The 20,118-nt window shown below is 38.2% G+C and overlaps 1 protein-coding gene across 5 annotated transcripts in view; it reads left to right on the top strand.

Moving 5' to 3' along the window:
* GLRA2 (glycine receptor alpha 2) overlaps positions 1 to 20,118 on the top strand; it is a 122,315-nt gene that overhangs the window by 24,128 nt on the left and 78,069 nt on the right. For 3 of the 5 annotated variants that reach the window (XM_053936211.1, XM_053936209.1, XM_053936207.1), the window contains exons 3-4: positions 806 to 873; positions 7,511 to 7,734. In XM_053936211.1, coding sequence (XP_053792186.1) covers positions 806 to 873; positions 7,511 to 7,734 — 292 coding nt within the window. Of the gene's footprint in view, positions 1 to 641; positions 710 to 805; positions 874 to 7,510; positions 7,735 to 20,118 lie in introns of all 5 variants that reach the window. The other 2 variants (XM_053936210.1, XM_053936208.1) reach the window with 1 other exon arrangement.

Raw genomic sequence — 20,118 nt, 5'->3', positions numbered from 1 at the left:
GGCTAATAGGCAACTAATTAAATATTAAGTCCTCATTCATTCTGTCACACGTCAGTGACTGCTGAATAACAGCAAAGGTGGTGGGAGGGAAGAGAATACAAATAGCTGTTTAATGAAAGCTATCTGTTCAAGCCAGAACAGATACTGCTAAAATATTTGGTCATGGTAAGCCAGACACTTCCAGATCAGGTGCAGGAAGAGCTGCTTGCGGTCTGGAGTCAATGTGAAAAGTTGCCTTTGCTGGGAATTTCAGTGGCAAATGTTTGCCTATGGAGTGGAGTAAATGTGGAGAGATAACCTTTTAAGTTCTGGATGAAGGGAGAAGGGAGAGAGGAGTAGTTGCAGTGCTAAAGTATATTCTGCACTGGTACTGTGGATAAGAAAAAAGCCCTCACTCAACTCTCTTGTGAATCTCTAAATGCAAGGACGTAGTTCTGTGTGTTTATATAACAACTTCCAATGAAACGAAGTTAATAAATTAGTGTTGATAATGCTTTTCTTTTGATCAAAATTTACATGAGCTCTTTGGGAAAACTCACTTTCTACTTGTTTTCAGCCACATCTGTACCAGATTGTACGGAGGCTGAGGGTCTGTACTTTTGTTTCAATGTATATTGCAACATTTTTATTGCATTCCACAGGTCCTCCAGTAAACGTTACTTGCAATATTTTTATCAACAGTTTTGGATCAGTCACAGAAACCACAATGGTAAGTGCTCTGATGCCATTGGCAAGAGAACAACAATACTTAATATATGTCATGAACACAACCTGTCAATTTTTCTATTTATTGTTCAACTTGCAGGTCCTCCTGTAAATGTTACCTGCAACATATTTATCAACAGCTTTGGTTCAATAGCAGAAACTACAATGGTGAGTGGGACTGATCATTGAAGCCATCTTGTGAAGGAGTGGGATGTGATGTAGAATAGAGATGCTCAGGATGTGGGGACATTTACTATGAAGCTACTAAAAACCTACTAAAAACCAGAGTAAAAATAACATAAAATAAAATAACATAAAATACATATAAAATAATTTTTATATATATAATTAAACTCACCTAGCAAGTCTAAGCACACCTACACAGGGACTGCACCACAGTGACTGTGATGGCAGCAAATATAGGTGTGTGCAGACCTGCTTTCTCAGGTTTCATTAGCTCTGAAGAGGCAGAGGAACGGCTGGAGCTCAGCTGTGGGTTTCCCTGCCAAGTGCACCATATTTGAGCGTGTTTTACACCACATGCTGAATCACCTGCTGCTGCAGAAAATGGTCTTGTTTAACTGAGATAGATCTCTGTGAATTGCAGCCTCATCAGTCACAGAAGGAAGAGTAAAACTTGAGTCAAATGACTAGAACATGTGGGTATAAGACTTAGGTATTTTGAGGTTAAATTAGTACTAGGAAATTATGGGATTCACCTGACTGAAATTTGTATTTTGACTGAATGCAAAGAACACAGTTAAAACAAAAAGTCAAATTTTAATTTTAAAAATTGCAAAACATAGGATAAACAAAATCAAGCTAAGAAAAAATGAAAGTTAACATTTTCATCCAACTTATTTTTAAAAATTTTTAGTCTAGAAGTCTATCAGTCTATTATCTTTTTCAATATTTGCTAAGAAAAATAAAAAAAATATTTTTCTGATTCCATTTAAAAAAGATGCTGAATTTTTAAATCTTTTTCAAAAAGATCTGTTTTTTTATTCAAGCCTACATACACCTGACCATGGGAGTTAATCCACAGAGATATTTTTTGACAAATTTATAATAATAACATGATAAACCTATAATAATTATTAAGTGCTCATATCTATGGCACTTTTGAAGAAATTGCAGTGTAGTTTCACAGCTCTGTTTTCCAGAGATTCCTGGAATCACAGGAAAAACACAGTATCCAGGTTTTTCTGGATTTGCTGAAGCCAGAGGCAATAAAAGTGCTTGGCTTCCTGTAGGACTGAAAACTTGGTAATTACTAATGAACTTGCTGCCCACTTGTAGTAAACCAAAAAAGCAGCTTTTTTGTAAGATGGAATAGATACTGCCTTGCAGGCCCTGCATTCTGAAGGAAGATTTTTAGCCTGACTTATGTATTTTGTTTAATATTAATTTAGATTCAATTGTAACTCATGCCATCATTTTTGTAAGGTTCTTTCATTAAAGAATGAAGGAACACAAATCTTCTGCTCCTAAACAATTTTATTTAAAATCCCACCCTGTTATTTAATGTTTTGTAGAGATAAAAGGCAAGTTATTGCTAGGCCAGGTTGCTTTCTTTAACAGTGTGGGAAAACTGCTATAAATGACAAGCTGTAATATGCAGAGCTATAAAACAGATAAGTTAATGCTTTAGACTAAGTATCTGTAATATTTTAAAAACCCCTTAAAAGAAAACTAAAACAAATTTTAAAATGACAGGGAAATAAACATATCAGGATGTAACATAATTATCAACAGACTTAATTTTCATTAATTTTGGAAAACATGAATTGTTTTCCAGTGTTTTAAGGATTCTGAGAAGATAGCTGTGAATGCAGCATTTTTACCCAGCCATGTCTGTTGATCTCAGTGTGTAGAGACATCAGCAGAGCATTAAGTAGAAAAAATCCTGCACGTCACTAGCTTTACAAGATGGCATTCAATGAAAATATTTGCACGACCTAATGCTGATTGCATTAATTAGACTCCTTCATTGCTTTGATTAAATCCCCTCATTACATTTTACCTTCTATCAAATATGTTAATGTGCACCTTTCCAATGTTCATTAACACATTTTGCTGAAAATAGCCAAACATTCAAGTAGATGAAAACAAAGACTATTGGCTTTCTTATTTTGCTTTGTTCATTATATCTGCTGAAAGTGTGGAAAGATTTCTCTAAGATGCTGCTTACTTATTTGATACTGGTTTTCTTAATGTTTTCACTCCTTTAATGACTATTGTGACTAGTTTTAGGGGTCTGCTCTGAGAGGCAGACATCAATTGCTGTTCCAACTACTCTGTCTTTCTGAAATAGATATAATCGTGTGGTAAAATTGTTGGCATCCCTTGTGATAAATAACAAGTTTGTTTGACTCCTAGGAATCATTTTTTCCCTATAAAATGCTCTTGATGATTTTGACATAAAACTAAATGATTAATTCAAAAGCCTGGGTTGCAAATTCAATAGAGACACTCCTGTCTCAGAGGAGAGCAATGCTTAGTGAAACCATGTACATGCACTGAAGGACATTATCAGAATATAACTTGGACCATCTACAGCAGTCCTTTGGAAACTTGGAAGATGAAAACTTGCTCAGGGAAGCTTTCAGGAGGAGCAATTAACACAGCAAATGGGATTACAGTCCCAGACCTACTAAATTCAGTAACATTATCAGGAGTAGATCCTGTCCTCTGATTAAGACACACAGTACAGGATAAAATTCCTCCCTATGTGAAAGGCCAGCACAACTCCAATGTGCAGAACGCTCTTCTAAAAATGAAAACCTTACATTAAGAAATAAACCTGGGATTTTATGCTGATTCAGATGGATGAATTCCATAGACTCTTCATGAGTTTTATTCCCAAAGATCTAGAGAAATAAAATGCAGATGTAACTCTCTTTCTGCTCTATAATGCACATATGGGACAGTATCCCAATAGACTACTTTTCCTGCAAAAGAAGTGTTTTTCTTCCTTATTAAATGATATATGTTATACCAAAATGAAAATAGTAAAAAAAAGGCCAGAGTTAAGATTATATAGTCGAAAATTTTCTTTGATTTGTCTTTAATTTAAGCCCTAACTTGCAAAGAAAGAGAAAAATATTTTTCTGAATAAAGCAGCTATGAGAGTAAAATCTATATCTATTTTTGGAAGTATTTACACATGCAGTGTTCAGCAGAAAATTCACTGTACAGCATGACTGCAGTTGAGTATCACAGATGAGTAATCTACATCAGCCTGGGCAGCATCCCAAAGAATTCAGATGTTCAGTGTTCCTAATGACCAGGATTTTTTAGCTATCAGCTGCAGGAGAAGTTAAGAGTGGTTTGTACATTGACAAGCTAATTGTTAATTACAGAAATGACTAACTGTGAGGACATTGTTATTGTTGTTGTGCCCTGTAATCAATGACTGACACTATGCAGCAGGTTCTCTGTTAGGGTAAATGATCCAAACTCCAGTTGTGTTTTGAGTACTTATGTCAGCAGAAAAAAATTGCTATTTCTTAATTTTAAAAGCTTTGTTGTGGCTGGCTGTATGATACTATCTCCCATTTAGAAGGAAAAACCCCATAATTACAAATAAGATTATTAGATCCTGATTAATTCACATGTATACTTTTAACTAAATAAAAGGCTCCCACTGAAGCCACTGGGGGCACATTGCATGCTTATGCCCACAGGTGGCCAAGTGCTTTTTCTGTTGCATGGCCTTGGAATAGGTCATCAAACCACTGCTTTTCAGTTAGCATTTATCTTTAGGGTTTAGAGAGAGTCTTTTTGGCAAACCCCTCCTATTCATGGAAGGCCAGCTAAGTCTGCTATTTGTTTCAGACTCCCAACTCAACTCCTGGGCAATCACTGCTGTTGGAGGGGAAGATGGGAGGAGAGCTCAGACCTAAGACAAATGCTGGTCAGAGACGGAAAGCAGCACTGAAAGGGCAGGGGGCTCCCCTGCACTCCTCCTGCCACAGCACTGCTGAAGCCAAAGGGATCCAGAGCTTTGTTCTGGGCAGTGAATCTGGATTTAGATTTGCTGAAAAATGATATCTATCTACATTCCTATAATACAGACTAAGTATATCTGTGGATCAAGTCCCTAAATCTTCAGATAGAGCTACTAAATCTAATCAGATTAATATTCTTTCAGTATGTTTGTTATGCGAGGTTATGGCTTGGGAACAGAGGAAAATTGTTTATCTGAGTTGCCTTGAGCTATTGCTGACACTGGTAGTGCATCTGAGATTGAATCTTCAGGTCCACACTCCTTGTTCAGAGTGGTGATGCTGTCAGAAGGAATTTGCAGAGTAGGTGTATTTGTGGTTGTGTTGGAGTGCTTTACTACAGCACACCCACTTCTACCCTCAGGACCTTGCCAAATACACACTGTAGTGTGCCTCAGCTCCATGTTGTCTACTATTCTCAAGAGAATTTTCCTTCAAAACATAGTTACAATGGTAGCTCAGGAAAAGTAAATTCAAAATTCTGCACATGATTGGGTCTGACTGTGTAAACATGCATCCCTCTCAACTGCTTGTGCAGCAAGCATAGGAGGAAAAAATAATGCTGTTCTTGTGATGTGCATGTTATATTTACATTTTTATTTCTCATTAAAATATCTACACATATATATGCAAAGCCCATCAGATGTAAAAAAAGGTTTCAGTTCTGTTTTGCTTCTATCAACAAAACTTGCAGAGGGAAAGCATTTCGAAGTGTATTGGTGTGATGACTGATAAATTTATGAAGGGACATATTGAAAAATATAGAGTAATCTTACTGGTACTATTTATGATTTTGGTATAATATATATTATCATATGAAATATCTTCTATGAATAAAGATTTTCCAGACAGCTTTTTATTATCTAAAATCACCAACCACTGAAGTTCATCAAAGCAATTTTTTAGATATTTCTATATAATTTACTGACCTGAGTTATGTATGATTTCTATGTCATGGGGGAAAAAAATTCCTCTGTTTTCCATAGACTTCATTATATCATATCACCATGAAGAATTAAAGGCAGTCTCATAACTAGTTTAGCAATTTTATTCTATCAGCAGTTGCTCCTGCCTTCTTTTCTGCAGAATTTGAATCAGTGCATTCCTGGATTTATAGCTAAAGCTGTCCCATATAAACTCTGAGACTCATATATACTTGAATATAAATATAAGCCTAAAGACACATTATAAACAGAAGAAACTCAGTTTCTAAGACCAAGAAATAAGGGTTAATATTTTATATCATCCATTAATTATGGATGATGTATCCTCAAAGATGCAATGACATTTTATAAGCTCAGAACTGCAAGTAACTATTTTATATTTAAATGTCTGAAACAAGAACATCATAAAAGGTACAATGACTTGTGAAAAACAGATACAGGCTTTTGTACGTATCTTTAATAAATGCTATTCTTGAGACCTCTCTCAGGTCTGTCTTGCTCTGATTAGTCAACATTCCTGTTTGGAATCACATCTACCCAAGAGCAAAATGAAAATGAAAAACAAAGAAAGAAAAGTTATTCACCTACTGACATTGTAAAGCATCTTCCCATTGGATTCAAAATCTGCATCAGTTTGGATGTCAGAAATATTCTGTCAGGGCAGCAGCACACCTCACTACCCCACAGAGCAAAGGGGGTGAAAACTGAAGCTCAGAGGGGCTCATTCACAGAGTCTGCATATTGGGCAAGCTGCTTTCTGCAGCTCTCATCAGAGTGAGAATATTTATCTACATTTCAAGGGTGGTAAGTTCTTTTCTATGCAGTTCAGGTATCTGACTAAAATCCAGTCAGCTCATACATTTTCCAACTCAAAAGCATAGTGTTGCCATTTTAATGTGCAGCTGAAAATCCTAAATTTAATGCTTTGTAGTATCAGCAGAATTATTTGATAAAGCATTCCTTCAGATAATATAATCATGACAAATATTATTAAATATTTTTCTTTTAGAGGAAGAGTAGATGGTATTTCTAAAAGAGTGTTCACAAACAAATTAAAAATGGTAATTTCAGAGAGATGAAGATCTTATTTGCTGACTTTGGAAAGCTGGGATTAGGAGAGTAAGCATTTTCTTCTTTCCACTCCCTGCAGAGAGTTTAGAACCTGAAAGCTTTTTTCAAACTCCCCTTTAATAACCAGTTCTTGACATAGTGTTGGCTCTAAATGAACCTCTAAGTAATTGCTGCCTTTCTGAGTTGTGACTAGCAGACCACCAAGCAGAAGAATACAATCAGGCCGATTTTAATATGATGCAGACAGAGAGAAGTAAATGAAGGAACATACACAGAAATCATACAGTAACTAGGAAAAGGAAACAAGTAGTAAATAAGAAGTGGTGATTTAATTTCTGCTATACAATTTTGGCCTCACTGGAATTAAAAAACTATTCATGAGTACATTAGACATAAATGATTTACGTATTATTTAAACTGGTATTTTTTTAGCATCTTTGATGAACTTGTATATATTTAGCTGCCATTCTTTTTGAATTTACAAATATCTCTTAGGTAATCCACAACATTTGAAATAGGGTTACATTTAATTGTGGAGACTGCAGTTAATATTTTTCTTATCACTGAAGGAATTTTGATTTGGAAAATGAACCAGTTCTGTTTGTTTGGTTCAATGCAGCACTTTGACAACTTTATTTTCAAATGACAACTCTGATGTTCAAAGGATAACACAAATGTTTGCTGTAATGCTGGTACTGCAGTATATCTAAGAACATAAAGCAAGCTGAAAGTGGGCTTCCAGTTTTGGTGGCTTAGTAACCTGTTTACATGACATTTCTGTAGGACTACAGAGTGAACATTTTTTTGAGGCAGCAGTGGAATGACTCACGTCTGGCTTACAGCGAATATCCTGATGATTCCCTGGATTTGGATCCCTCTATGCTGGATTCTATTTGGAAGCCAGATCTATTCTTTGCCAATGAGAAGGGAGCAAATTTCCATGATGTCACAACAGACAACAAGTTGCTGAGGATTTCTAAAACTGGAAAGGTGTTGTACAGTATCAGGTAAACCAGTTAATTTTATTTTTTTTCTCTTCATCCCTTTCTTTCACTTTCTGTTTTTCTGGATGCAATGTAGATGTTTCATTTTTTGTTTTCCCATGTGTACAACTAAAATGAAACTTAGTAATAGTGGGGTGGAAGGAAAATTTGCCTATGTTTCTTTGCTAACATTTTACTTTTTGCAAAATAGTCTCTAAGTGGCACAGCGGTCACTTCTTGGTCTTGTTGAAAACTTGAGGCTGTCTAGAACTTTAATGGTATGCCTCAGTAATTCCCATTAGCATTAGCTCAAGTCACTCCTCGTGCAAAGAGGAAATAATCTCTTCAGTAGTCTGTGGGTTGCAATTTAAAAGGAAAGGGGAATATTAATTTAAATGACTGCTCAACACTTTAAGTAAAAACATGCTTGAAATGCAATAAATTTGGCATGCAAGTCACTGGTTTACTGGATGTATCTAGTCACATTAAAAAAAAAAAAAAAACCACCTGGAACTATAGAAAGTATTTGTTTTTAGCACTAAGAATATTGAAGTGTGTGTCATGTGACTACCATTAGCTGAATTAATAAATACTGACAAAATATGATTTGATATGACCTGATGAAACAGGACATAAGCAGAAAAACAAAATTGCATTCCACAGGCATAAATAGCAGCACACAACCTGCAGTATTCATTTGACATTCAGCTTACTGTGAAATATTAATTGCTTAATAGACGTAGCCAAAGATGCAAAATACTCTATTATTGCTCTTAGGATTGTTTAAAATTAAGTAATTACTGGAGTTTTTTTCTTCCTGGGGATGCTTCTTGATTTTTTCCTTTCTTGCATTGTGGAAAGTAAACATGATAGTATTTGTTTAACAGGTTGTTTAGTGAATTTGCTCATTTGTAAAACAGATTAGTTTAGAAGGCAGTTATTTCTGATGGGGTATTGTGGTTTTGACTGCATTTTTATTAAGGAATTACTATTGATCCAGGCTCGGGATAGCTGTGCTCGTTAGGATGTTAAATAAATAAATATTAGCATGGAACTTCATCCACTTACATAATTCTTGTGGAAATTCCTTGATAGGAGCCCAGTAATATTTGGACAGATGGAGCAGGATTACTGAGCAGGGCTTCAAATTGCTCTACCTGAAGAGTTTGAGAAAAATAATAGGAAACAAGGATGGTGCCAGCACTGGCAGAGTGATAAATATGCTGTCACTTACAAATATTTCCTGTTTCATCCTGAGAAAGGAATGAATACATCTGTTTGATTGAATGACATCAGACACCATCTTATTGGAGGAAACAGTGCAGTTGGGTGCTGCTCTGAATGCAGATGGATAGTTTTCCTGACATTTGCTCATGCAGCAAAAGTGGTATTTTGAGCTGCCATATCACGTTTGTAAAATTCCCACACCTAAGTGCAAATTAATTTGAAGCAGAATAAGCAGAATTCCAAGAGAGCACTACGCAAAGCTCATCGCCTCTCACTTGTTTCGCACAACAGTAACAGAGTAACCCGGCACATCCAACGTGGCACAGAATTTTTTAACACTTTTTGGAGTATGGAAATGTGAAATTAGAAATACTTGTCTTTACTCTCTAGATACTGGGCTAGATACTTCTATTCAACGTCAGCTGCTTGTAGTTGTGCTATGCAGAAGCAAAGAATATTTTAGTGATTGGTTTCAGTACATTGTGAGTGTTCACTATTACACCAATAGCAGTTTGCCTGTCATTGTGATATTTACCATTTAGCATTTAGTGTGCTTTAAGTATTTAAAGCACCTCACAAATGCCTCTGGGATGTAGCAGGTAGGCTGTTTTGCCATATTTTCAAATTTAACAAAATCAAGATAAAATTAATCTTGTATAAATACAAACTGTTCTTTGCATACAGTAAGTTTAGAAGCGCTCCTGGTAATTTGTGGGCAAGAAGCAAGAGGTGTGTATTATATGGCAGTGGTATCCCTCTTCCCTATATACTGCACCAAAAACATGAAAATACACCATGCAGGAGGCTGAACTGGCTTATGCTGTTAAGTGCTTTCAGGGGCCAAACCTGCCCTTTCTGAACAGAACTTGGAAAGGCACCTGGACCAGTTCATGGTCCATATTTCACTAAAATGAGACATTTGGTGTAGGATATGGGTGCTCAGAAAAAATCATGAAAAGGTGAGTGAGGGTCTGGGCCGTGTATCATCTCCTCTGCAGTGCTTGGCTACAGGAATTATCTCACCCTGTGGCAAACATGAGGCTCTTCGTCCTTCTCTTGTACAGCTGGTCAAAGAAACAAACCTAACACAGCACAGAAGAGGCATAATGTAGATTTCCATCAGAGTTTGCCTTATAATAATCATTATGCTCATACTTGCAGATTCCTACAATTATATTTAATTCCCTGGGGGTTGTTACAGAAAATAAAAAGTTGTTGATGGTTGATGTACCCACCTCTGAATCATAACTTTAGGAATCCAACCCCATTTTTATATGTTTGCTGCATATTCAGATGATTACCTTTTTTGATCTCAGATAGCATGCTGTGTACACCCTCAGGCTCTATAGTTGGGTAACTGCTCTGCACCTTTGGGTGCTGCAGGGAAAACTAGAGCCTTGTGGAGGGAACCCAGAACTACTTAATACTCCAAATTTATGCTATTGCCACTGGAGATGCAGCAACAGCTCTTAGAGGCGCATGCATTTTGAGGAGTCTGCAATTACAGCAAAGTTATATTCAGCAAGGCACTTCACTTTAGTCAAGATCAGCCTCAGTTTCACTCATATACAACAATTGAAAAACTGTTAAATAGATATAACTTTTATTTTAAAGCACTCTGTAGAGAGCAGTCAACAAGAAATGTTTGTAATAGCAGTGTTGAATAAATTAGTTTGTGTTTATATTGTGTGCTGAAAAAAACAGTACGAATTCAAATCATAACCTACACAGTTTCACCCCCTAGATACTTGTGACTCATCTGCTTCCAATCCTTGACTGATTTCTGCATGGATTGGATTTTGGAGGGGGTTCTGCCCTTGGAAAGTGTTGCAGCAGGGTGTGATGGTAGCAAGAGTCCTGTTCCAGGCACTCACATTGGGTATGACACCTGCATTTTGCATTGCACACCGCACTGCACAGGCTTTGTGTTCCAGGGACAAGGATCGTGTCTTCTCTGCTCCCTGACGACACCTGGGACATCAGGAAAATGCTAAATAAACCCACAGAAGGCTTTATATTCTCTCTGAGCCACCCATTTGTGCTACCTGATTCCCACAAACTCATTTCAGGCTGCCACCCAGCTCAGAATATTAGCATCTGCCTAAAGGCTTATTTTAGCAAAATGAGAGAAAGTGGTTTTATTTAAGGTTTGTGGCTTTTTTTTCTGCATTAATTGCCTCCTTCTCTTTTTAATATTTTCAGTGCATCTCAGCCATAGGAGATTGATTCAGAAGGTGATATAATTCAACTGTAATATTGATCCACAGTATTGAATCTAGAATATATTGCTCAGGAAGGTAAAAGCATTGTAAATTTATAAATATTTATAATTTTTATTTTAACTTGCTGCCCCAGAAAACACTCTCAGATGAGCTTTGCTCTGAATTGTAGTGCCAGTGTATTTAGTCAGAAATAGTTACAAAGGAGATTACTACATATTTTTTAAATATGAGAAGATTTTAGAATGTGTTGTATGATTTAATGAGAGAGACACTTGGAATTCTAGAGAGGAGATCTGTGCAAATTCACAAATTACATTTCTTCCCCTATTTTTGCTATTCCTGTTCAAAGGGCAATTAATTACCTAGGAAGATTTTCCTTAAGTCTTTCAAAATACCTGTTTTTCTGTCTTTCTTTTTCTTGCCAGTGCCAGAACTGTTACTCATGTAGACAATTAGTTCCTTGTGGTTTCAACTATCGACCTAGTTTTAATTGTAAATGTTGCTGTGGCTGAGGGCAGAGTGTCTGCTAGAAAGCACTTCTGTGCTGTGGGGCACTAGGAAACAGAGAAGGCTCAAGCTGTTGGATTGCTCTGTTTGTGTAGCTGTTCTGGGAATGGTTACCAGCCCTCCATTCCACAGCAAGTAGCTGACAGGGTAGTAGGTACATCCCACCAGTGGGAGCTGGTACATCCCAAAGCCCTCACCTGCTTATGCAAGCAAAGAGAAGTATCTGTGAAACAGTACCTCTAATTGCAACGCTGCCTCCCATGCCAGCTGCCTTGCTCAGGACTTTCCAAAATCAGCTCTTCCTGGTGTGGCCAAGCACTGAGGGACAGAGCACTGGGTTAACTCACTCCTGCACCCCCACGACCCCACACAGGTCTAGGTGTTAGATCAGGAGTTATGACTGCCATGTCCATCACATAAATCATCAGAAGTAATCCACGACACTTTTATAACCCAGATTTTCTGAGAGAAACTTCTGTGTTTTGTACTCTCCTCTGTACTCCTGTTCTTTGCCTTCTGGGAAAGAAAAGCAGGTTAAGGAAATACATAGGTAGCACTGCTGATCCCTCTGCAACAGACTGCTCATGGCAAAAATGTTCACTATCCTGCCGAAATATATTGCTTTTAAATAAGATACAGTCTTGGATTTTTTGCATAGCTACTATAGAATATGTTGCCATGTTGCAGCGAATTCAGGTGTAGGTTTTCTAAAACAATTTTGGGGTACAGACTTTATCAGCTAAATGATATTGAGGACCCATTTATACCCATTATGTGTAAATCTTCATTGTCCCAGCACAGTCTAGCCTAGCAGAGTTGTAGAAAATTTGATGTTCTACAGCTGTGTGTGTGCTCTGTGCTTTAATTTGATGACTTCAATTTTATTTTACAATCTAGTGTTGGGATTTAAGAGGATTTGGACTTTACTAGCAGCATTGTCTTTCCATGTGACAGATTGGCAGAGGTGGGATCATGGAGACATTTATCATGAATGACATGTCTGTTTGCTTATTAAACTGCCAACTCACACAAATATATCTATTACCTCAGGTCCTATCAGAATAACACTGGTATTGACAAGGTGGTGATTTTCCCTTGGAAGTGAATGTCAATAATCACAGGGACATTTTCACTGAAAATTATTTCATTCTTGCATTGGCAAAATGGTACACTGCCCCATTTTAACTGCCCTGACATTACAAAAGCATAAAATGTCTTCATATACATCCAAGTAAATTTTCTACATTTAAACCAAACCAAAACATTGAAGAATAGTCAATGGAAATGCTAACTGAAATAGAGAACATCTAAAACACTTTGGTGTTTGACAACTAATATGTACTGTGGGCTGAGGCCTTATAGGGCTACAATCATTAAACTTTATCATGCTGCACAATGTTACTGGGACACAGACACTTCCCAAATGTGGCTGTATGCTATGTGAATCCAGTGAATTTGACAAATTTGTCTTCCCATAAGCATGATTACAATAATAACAATGGTTTCAGAAGCTAAAAAACTGCAGCCTTTTGTGGGACAAGCAGCCGTTCTCATTACAGCTGAACCCAATGTCCTTGAATTATCAGTAGCTCTGTGTTTTTCACCCTTCCTTTTGCTTTCGTTTTTGCCCTTACTCCTGCCTCTCCTTCTAGCCCCACTCCAGCCCCTTCCTTTTGGGGCCTTTTAAATAAATGAACTCAGATTCTTCTCATCCTTCGGGGTTGTTTCTAAATGCTCTCTTTAATGCACCACCTATTTTCTTCTTTCTCATTCCCTCCCAATCTACAGATTCAGTCTAAGGATCTAGCCCCAGGTTTCCAATACCTTTACTTTCCTGTTTTATCTTAAGTACTTGCTTTGCGTAACAAATAATAAAATCTACTAAATAAATAATAAAGCCTAATGTGGGTACTTTGTTATGCAACTAACATAGCTATTGTGAAAACCCCATTGATTATACTGCTTAAGAAAAGACTAATTTACATTTTAATGACACAAAATTAGTTGCTTTTCACTTCATAAGGCATTTAAAGCAAAGCAAGGATATGGACATTATATCTGGGCATATACTGCCTCACCTCTTCTTCTAAGGCCAGGCACATCCCCAGATGAGGCAGGAGAGCATTGGAGGTAAATACAAACACAAGAGGCGAGCTGCTTAGACCAAAGGGCAATGCTGCCAAGAGAACAAATGGCTCTGAACTGGTCATAAGTAAGCTCACAGAGGAAGTTACAAAGTTTACAGCCATATACACCTTGAATTCCTGCAACAATATTCCAGCAGATATAGGGACATGCACACTAGATACCATGAAATGAACTTTGATCATTTTTGAAAGGGTTGAGAGGATGTGACTTTGGGTGATAACAGATGATCAGACTTGATGGCAGAAATGTCACTTCTATAGCCCTCTGTTCCTGTGTCTCAATTAAAATGAAGACTTTGTTCTGAGTAAAAATGTGAGAAATGATGCTGGAGACCAATTTGTACACGTGAAGTTGATCTTGGCTGGCAGGATCTAAAATACTGGCAGGTGGCTACTTCTGGATATCTGTGCCAACAGGATGATTGCAAAGCCAATAGACATCTGTGTACCACCCTCCTCATGGCTATGGCAGTCCTTAACTGCTGGTGATCAATCACTCCATTTAACCAGCTAAAGGTTAGGCGTAAAATGATACAGGTGAAGGAACCCTTCTAAATGGTACAAAACAACATGTTTTCCTAGAACATGGTCCCAGGGATAAAGGTCTTTTGCCAATTGGATTGAAATATATGGCTTAGAACAGAGATGTCATCATGCCAGGAGGAAAGCAACACCATACCAAACACACACTGCAGGAAAACTAAGAAAATGACCGAGAAAAAAAGAAAAGGTGAAATACTGTTCCTCATGTAAAGGAAAGAGGTGCTTACAGAATTTAACTGTTACATACAATCACACTTGAATTTAATTTCATAGATTTGTTTGAACAATAATTGGAAAATCATTTGCTGGCAGCTCATGTGCTGGCATTGTGTATCTGCAGACAGTGATTGCATTACAATGAGAAGTGGGATGCCTGAAATGAGAGCTCCACCACCCCGCTCTGTGCCAGCTCCTGTGTTGTTAAGCAGTACATGAAGCAAGGCAAAGCACTGGAGGGAGTGAGAACATGCTCAGAAACAGCAGTACGTGAAACTCCAGCCTATAACTCACATTTTCTCATAGCGGAGAGGGTTCCACGTTCCTCTAAGCTCTACTTCAGCCCATTCTCACCTGGCAGAAATGCAGCTGCAGAACATGACAAATATTAGAGAGGAATTTCAGGACTCCTCAAAAATAAGAAAAAAACAGTCAGTTCAACTGTTCCATTTAACAGGACAAAGCCTGTAGACTGTGAAAATTACCAGAATTGACATTCAAAATGATGAGTCAGGTCCCTGAAAAAATAATGAGATGGACTACAAAATGAAAAGACATTTAAAAGAAGAATGCCACTGGGAATTTTTTTTGCTGCTTTCTGATAAGTGATCGGTGTGCGTGCCCTTCTTTCAGGCACCCAAGAGAGGGGGCTGGGGGGAATATAAAGAGATTTTAGATTCTCCTCCCTGTTTCAGTGTCACTAGCCTGAATGGCATTTGCTCCTGTGTCATGCGATGCTGTCATGGTTGCTGTGCAACTTCATTTCCCCTGCCAGTTTAATAGGGAACTTTATCTGCTTGTGCTTAGGTAGTATTTTAATGTTATTTCAGCAGCTACAAGGATCAGGAGTTTAATCTTTCAAAGAAAAAAAGTACCACTAAAATATCTTTAACTTTATTGTCAGCTTGGAGCTTTAAGAATAATACCAGAAACCTTGCAATTTACAATAGCACCTTTAGATTTAACAATGCTGGAAAAAAAGAAATCCCACTTGTCTCACTAAATCCAACACTGAGGGGTTTGCACAGGTACTAGTTTTGTGATAAAAATGGCACGTAGCCAATGCTACCAGTGATCATGCATGTGCTATTTATGTTCTGGTATTTGCAGCATAAAATCCTAGATTGTGAAATCTCCTGTCCCAGCAGCTGAGGTGCAGATGGGCGTAGTGTGAAAGAATGAAAGGATAAGAATAGAAACAAAATGTTATTTTTAACATGATGCCTACTCATGGTGAGGCATTTATTGCTTTTCATGCTAGTGAGGAGATAATCTTGGGGTTTTTTGCAGGCAGAAGGGATTTATACCCTTATCTACAGGACTTTTTAAATTCCCAATAGTATTTTTATACATAATAGGACTGATCCTAGTTATTTATTATTACAAAAAACTCTGTGAGGAGGCTGTTATTCTGTAGCCCACTCACAACCAACCTTTCCTGCAGAATAAGTAATGAAAAGAATACTCCCCTGTCATGATATACCACGCATTATAATCCCCAGGGCCCTTCTCTTGTGGTACCAGTGTCCTCCTCTGGGATGAGATGTCACTGGGATCAGGGGAAGTTTTGGGTGTCTTGCAAGACATCAGGCTAAGGAGTGATAGCTGCTTGTAAAGGAGTGGGTTAGAATACAGTTCAGTGGTTGCTGCAGACAAGGCAATATGATAAATCTCAGTTAACATTACATATTCTCCTCAATTTATTTTTAAAAAATCCTGGATTATGTAATGTGTAAACGCAATTCCCTAAGTGTTCAACACAATGCTAGCAGTTCATTACTTCAGATTTGTGTTGCAGACCATTCACAAGCAGTCTGTCTGTAAAGTACTCTGATGTGTTTTTGTTGCATTGTGAGATTGTCAGAGAAGTGGGGTGATGGTTGGGAGCCCCAGCATTCAAATCCTTCAAGTGAAAGAATGAGATTGGAAATCGTCTTGAGAATAATCTACTTATAAACATTTTCTTTCTACTGAATTTTTTTTTAAATTTTTTAAAATTCAAGATCCTTACCCTCTACTGATGGGACTGCTTTGGGGGTTAGTTGTCAAAGGCAGACTGGCCACACAACTCAATACCATAGAAGTAGGTGGGAGTGGCATTTGAAGGGAATTGGTAAACAGGAGAAGGAGGGGGGAATGGTGTGAGGATAGACCAGGAGGCACAGGAAAATGTTTGGGGTCTGTGTCATGTAGGTGTCCCTGAGAGAGATGTAAGGTGGATGGGAAGGCATAGGAGGATGTGGGGAAAATGTCTCCGGGCTGTAGAAAGAACAGAATAAAGGCAGAAAACACAGTATCTCACCCCAGTACTGAGCCCAGGACTTGGTGACACTGCACATAAATACCTCTGAGCCCCTTGGCTGCACCTGTGTGCCACTCCTCCACTGCCTTTTCCTCAGAGGACGATGGCTGGATGCAGCAGCTGCATTCAGGGCAGCAGCAGCAGTGCCTGTGCTGACTTCTGCTGCTGGCCCATCTGGGGCCATGGTAGTTCACACCAGGAGAAAACACTGACATTGCAAAACATGTTCAGGTGTGAAAGATAACCAGCATGAGGATTTCTGATTAAGCAGTCAGACTATTTATTTTTTCCCATGAGATGCCTTATTTTGACTTCTGTGATAGTGGCTGCAGCCTAGAGGACCTTGCCTTCCTGCCTGCAGAAACTGGGGAATGCAGACCTCTGAGGGATGCTATAAGTGGCTTCCTGGGGTGACCAGACATTAAAGGTTTTGAGTGGGGCTGGGAAGAGAGACAGGCCCACCAGCCAAGTCTTAGTGATATCTCAGCACTTTATAGTGAAACCAGGGGATCAAAGAGGGACATTTGAATGAAATGCTGAGTGAAGAAATCCCAGCAGTGCCTTCTGCACTTTGAAGGCATTTAAGGTGTCAGGAAGAGGGTCCAAAATATAATACAGAGAATGCTGCCCTGGAGTACTTGGATTATAGCCCTGTCTGTGCTACAGTGCTGCTCAGTGACATTATTTATTTATTTATTTATTTATTTATTATTTTGTCACAGTGGCAGCTAATTGTTCATTCTTTGTTTTCTGGCTTTGATTCTGTATTTTGTTCTGTTCATACTCTTATTTGCATTATTCCAGGGTTTGATTCTTCCTTGGCTGTGGGTTGAGTGAGGGAGCAGGGAGGGAAAGAAGAGAGCAGCTTTTTCTCTTCTCTGAGGCAGCTTGCTGTCCCTGGCACGTTGCCTGGTGTGCTGAGGCACTGGAGACGTGACTCTCTTCTGCTCCCTCATGAGCCCTCTCTGCTCAGCTGGAAAATGTAATGTGCTCAGCCCCAGAGCTTTCCATGAGCCAGCTGTGCCACCTGGGTCTGGCTGCTGTGGGGTGGAGGGTGCTCAGGTAATGGAAGGCAAAATCAAGTCCCTGGTCAACTTCTTCTCACTTCAGTTTTACAGATGGTTCATAAAGCACTTCCCATCAGTGTTTTATGGTTCCCCACCACCAATCTGTTGTTTATGCATCTCAGATGCCTTGGTGGCAGGATGCCTGGAAAATAAAATAATTGTTCTGTAGCAGTTTGTTCTGTTTTATTAACGATTAAAGTATTCATCAGTGTAATTCCCCATTAAATTTGCTCTTTGCTACAAACCTCCAGGGGCCCTTCTTAAATTTGCCAAGTGTGAGACATTCATTTTGCTGAAATATTTTCTGTCAATGACACTGTTATTATCAGCAATGTGGGTAGCTATATCTACCTAACACTTTCCATTTATGACCCCATATCCTTATTAACACAGATATATAAAAGTAGTGACATGGCACCAGGGTTTGGAAACATTTGCAGGCTCATAGTTTTACTGAAAAGGAGTCAGCTGATATAAATTGACCCACCACCATGGACTTCAGAGAATCTATTTCAAATTCCAGCTGCTGAACATTTAGTATGTAATAATCTTGTTGAAAATCAGTGGATCTGTGGATGATACAAGGCTCTAACCACTTGTTTCAACACTTGCATTACTGCTGCTAAAAGGGACTAGAGGCAAAGATGTTAATTCTGAATGGCTACTGTGCTGAGGCGAACAACAGGTAGAGGTAAAAGTATAACTATAAACATGATGTCTTGAGCTACTCTCATCAATACAGCGAATAGAAATTGTTTTTCATTTCTTCAGGGTGAGAATAATTGTCTTTGTGAAAGACAACAATGATTAGGAAGAGAAAGTAGGGCATCAGGCTTTGTGTGGACAAAATGAGCCTACATAATTTTCTTATCTCACCTCCACGGAAAAAAAATTGATGAATCTGCCTTATATCAATGGAGATAAGAGTATTTTTTCCTTGTGAATCTTGAAAGCTGCAACTGGGTGTATTTACTTTCTCATAAAAAAAAAAAGAAAATATTAAAATAACAGGGGACCTTCCTGACCATGTATATGGTCAAACCCCCAAATTACTTGAATTTTTGAGGAGTAGAAAGGGCTGAAGGAGAAAGGAAACCAAGTCAGTCTGCAGTCCACACCTGAAGTCAGTAAAATCCAAGGGGTGAATAGCCTACTTCAATGAATGCAAATAGATGACATATTTACAAAGGCTGTATTTGGATAAAGGCATGTTTGAAAAGAGCTTAAAACATCTAAGTCATATTTAGAAAATGACTGAAAAGAAGGGAGTTTGATATAGCTACGTTTCAGGAAAGAAACACAGGCACTGTTTTGTTAATGCTGGGGATTAGCAACTTAATTAGCTCAATCTTTAATGCCGGAAATTACCTAGTGAAAATGAGACTAGTTAACATTTGCAAGGACTTAAAATATTTAAATCAGGAAAGGACAGATTTTCAATAACACTTGCACATCTACTAGATAAACTTTTTCCTCTAGATGAAAATTTTATTTTTTTTAATATTTCTTCTATTTGATACCAAAGGTTAAATGTGAGTTTATTTCCTATGGAGATGTTGACACTGGGGACCGTTTTTTATCTCACTGCCACATAAATGTGATCTCCAATTTCCTGATGCTATCATCTTGTTTGCTGAAGACTGTGTCAAGATGAAAATAGTGTAACTTTTTCTAGGTAGCCCACATGTAGGCAACAGCAGTGATGTTGAATGTGATCTTAGATCTGGGTAACACTGTCATCGCAGGCCCCCAGCCAGGTAATAATTAGCATTGACTCCATGATTCTCAGAAGCCTGATCAATCTCTTCATTATACTATACTTATTAAGAAACCCATTGCTTCCACTGATGGCCATGACACAGGTGGACACAACTGCTCCTTCAATCCAAACACCATCACCATTGGCCAATCAAGAAACCACCCTCTGGTAAGCAAATATCCATAACACATTCCATATGTGCACAACAACAGGTGCAGCAAGTGAAGATAATAATTATTTATCATTCTTTTCTCTAATCTTCTCACAGCCTTTCCCAGAACGATGCCTGGGAAAGTTGTGTGTTGTTCTCTGTGGCCAGAGAGCTGCTGCCACATGAGACAATTTTGATCTCAGTTACCTGAATATCATCTTTTTGTCACAGTGATTTTATGGCTAGAAGCCCCAGCCAGGTGGTCTT

This window comes from Vidua chalybeata, chromosome 2 (assembly GCF_026979565.1).
Source record: "Vidua chalybeata isolate OUT-0048 chromosome 2, bVidCha1 merged haplotype, whole genome shotgun sequence".
Taxonomy (NCBI): domain Eukaryota; kingdom Metazoa; phylum Chordata; class Aves; order Passeriformes; family Viduidae; genus Vidua; species Vidua chalybeata.
The sequence above is the reverse complement of the archived record's forward strand: the minus strand, read 5'-3'. Positions and strand labels throughout refer to the sequence as shown.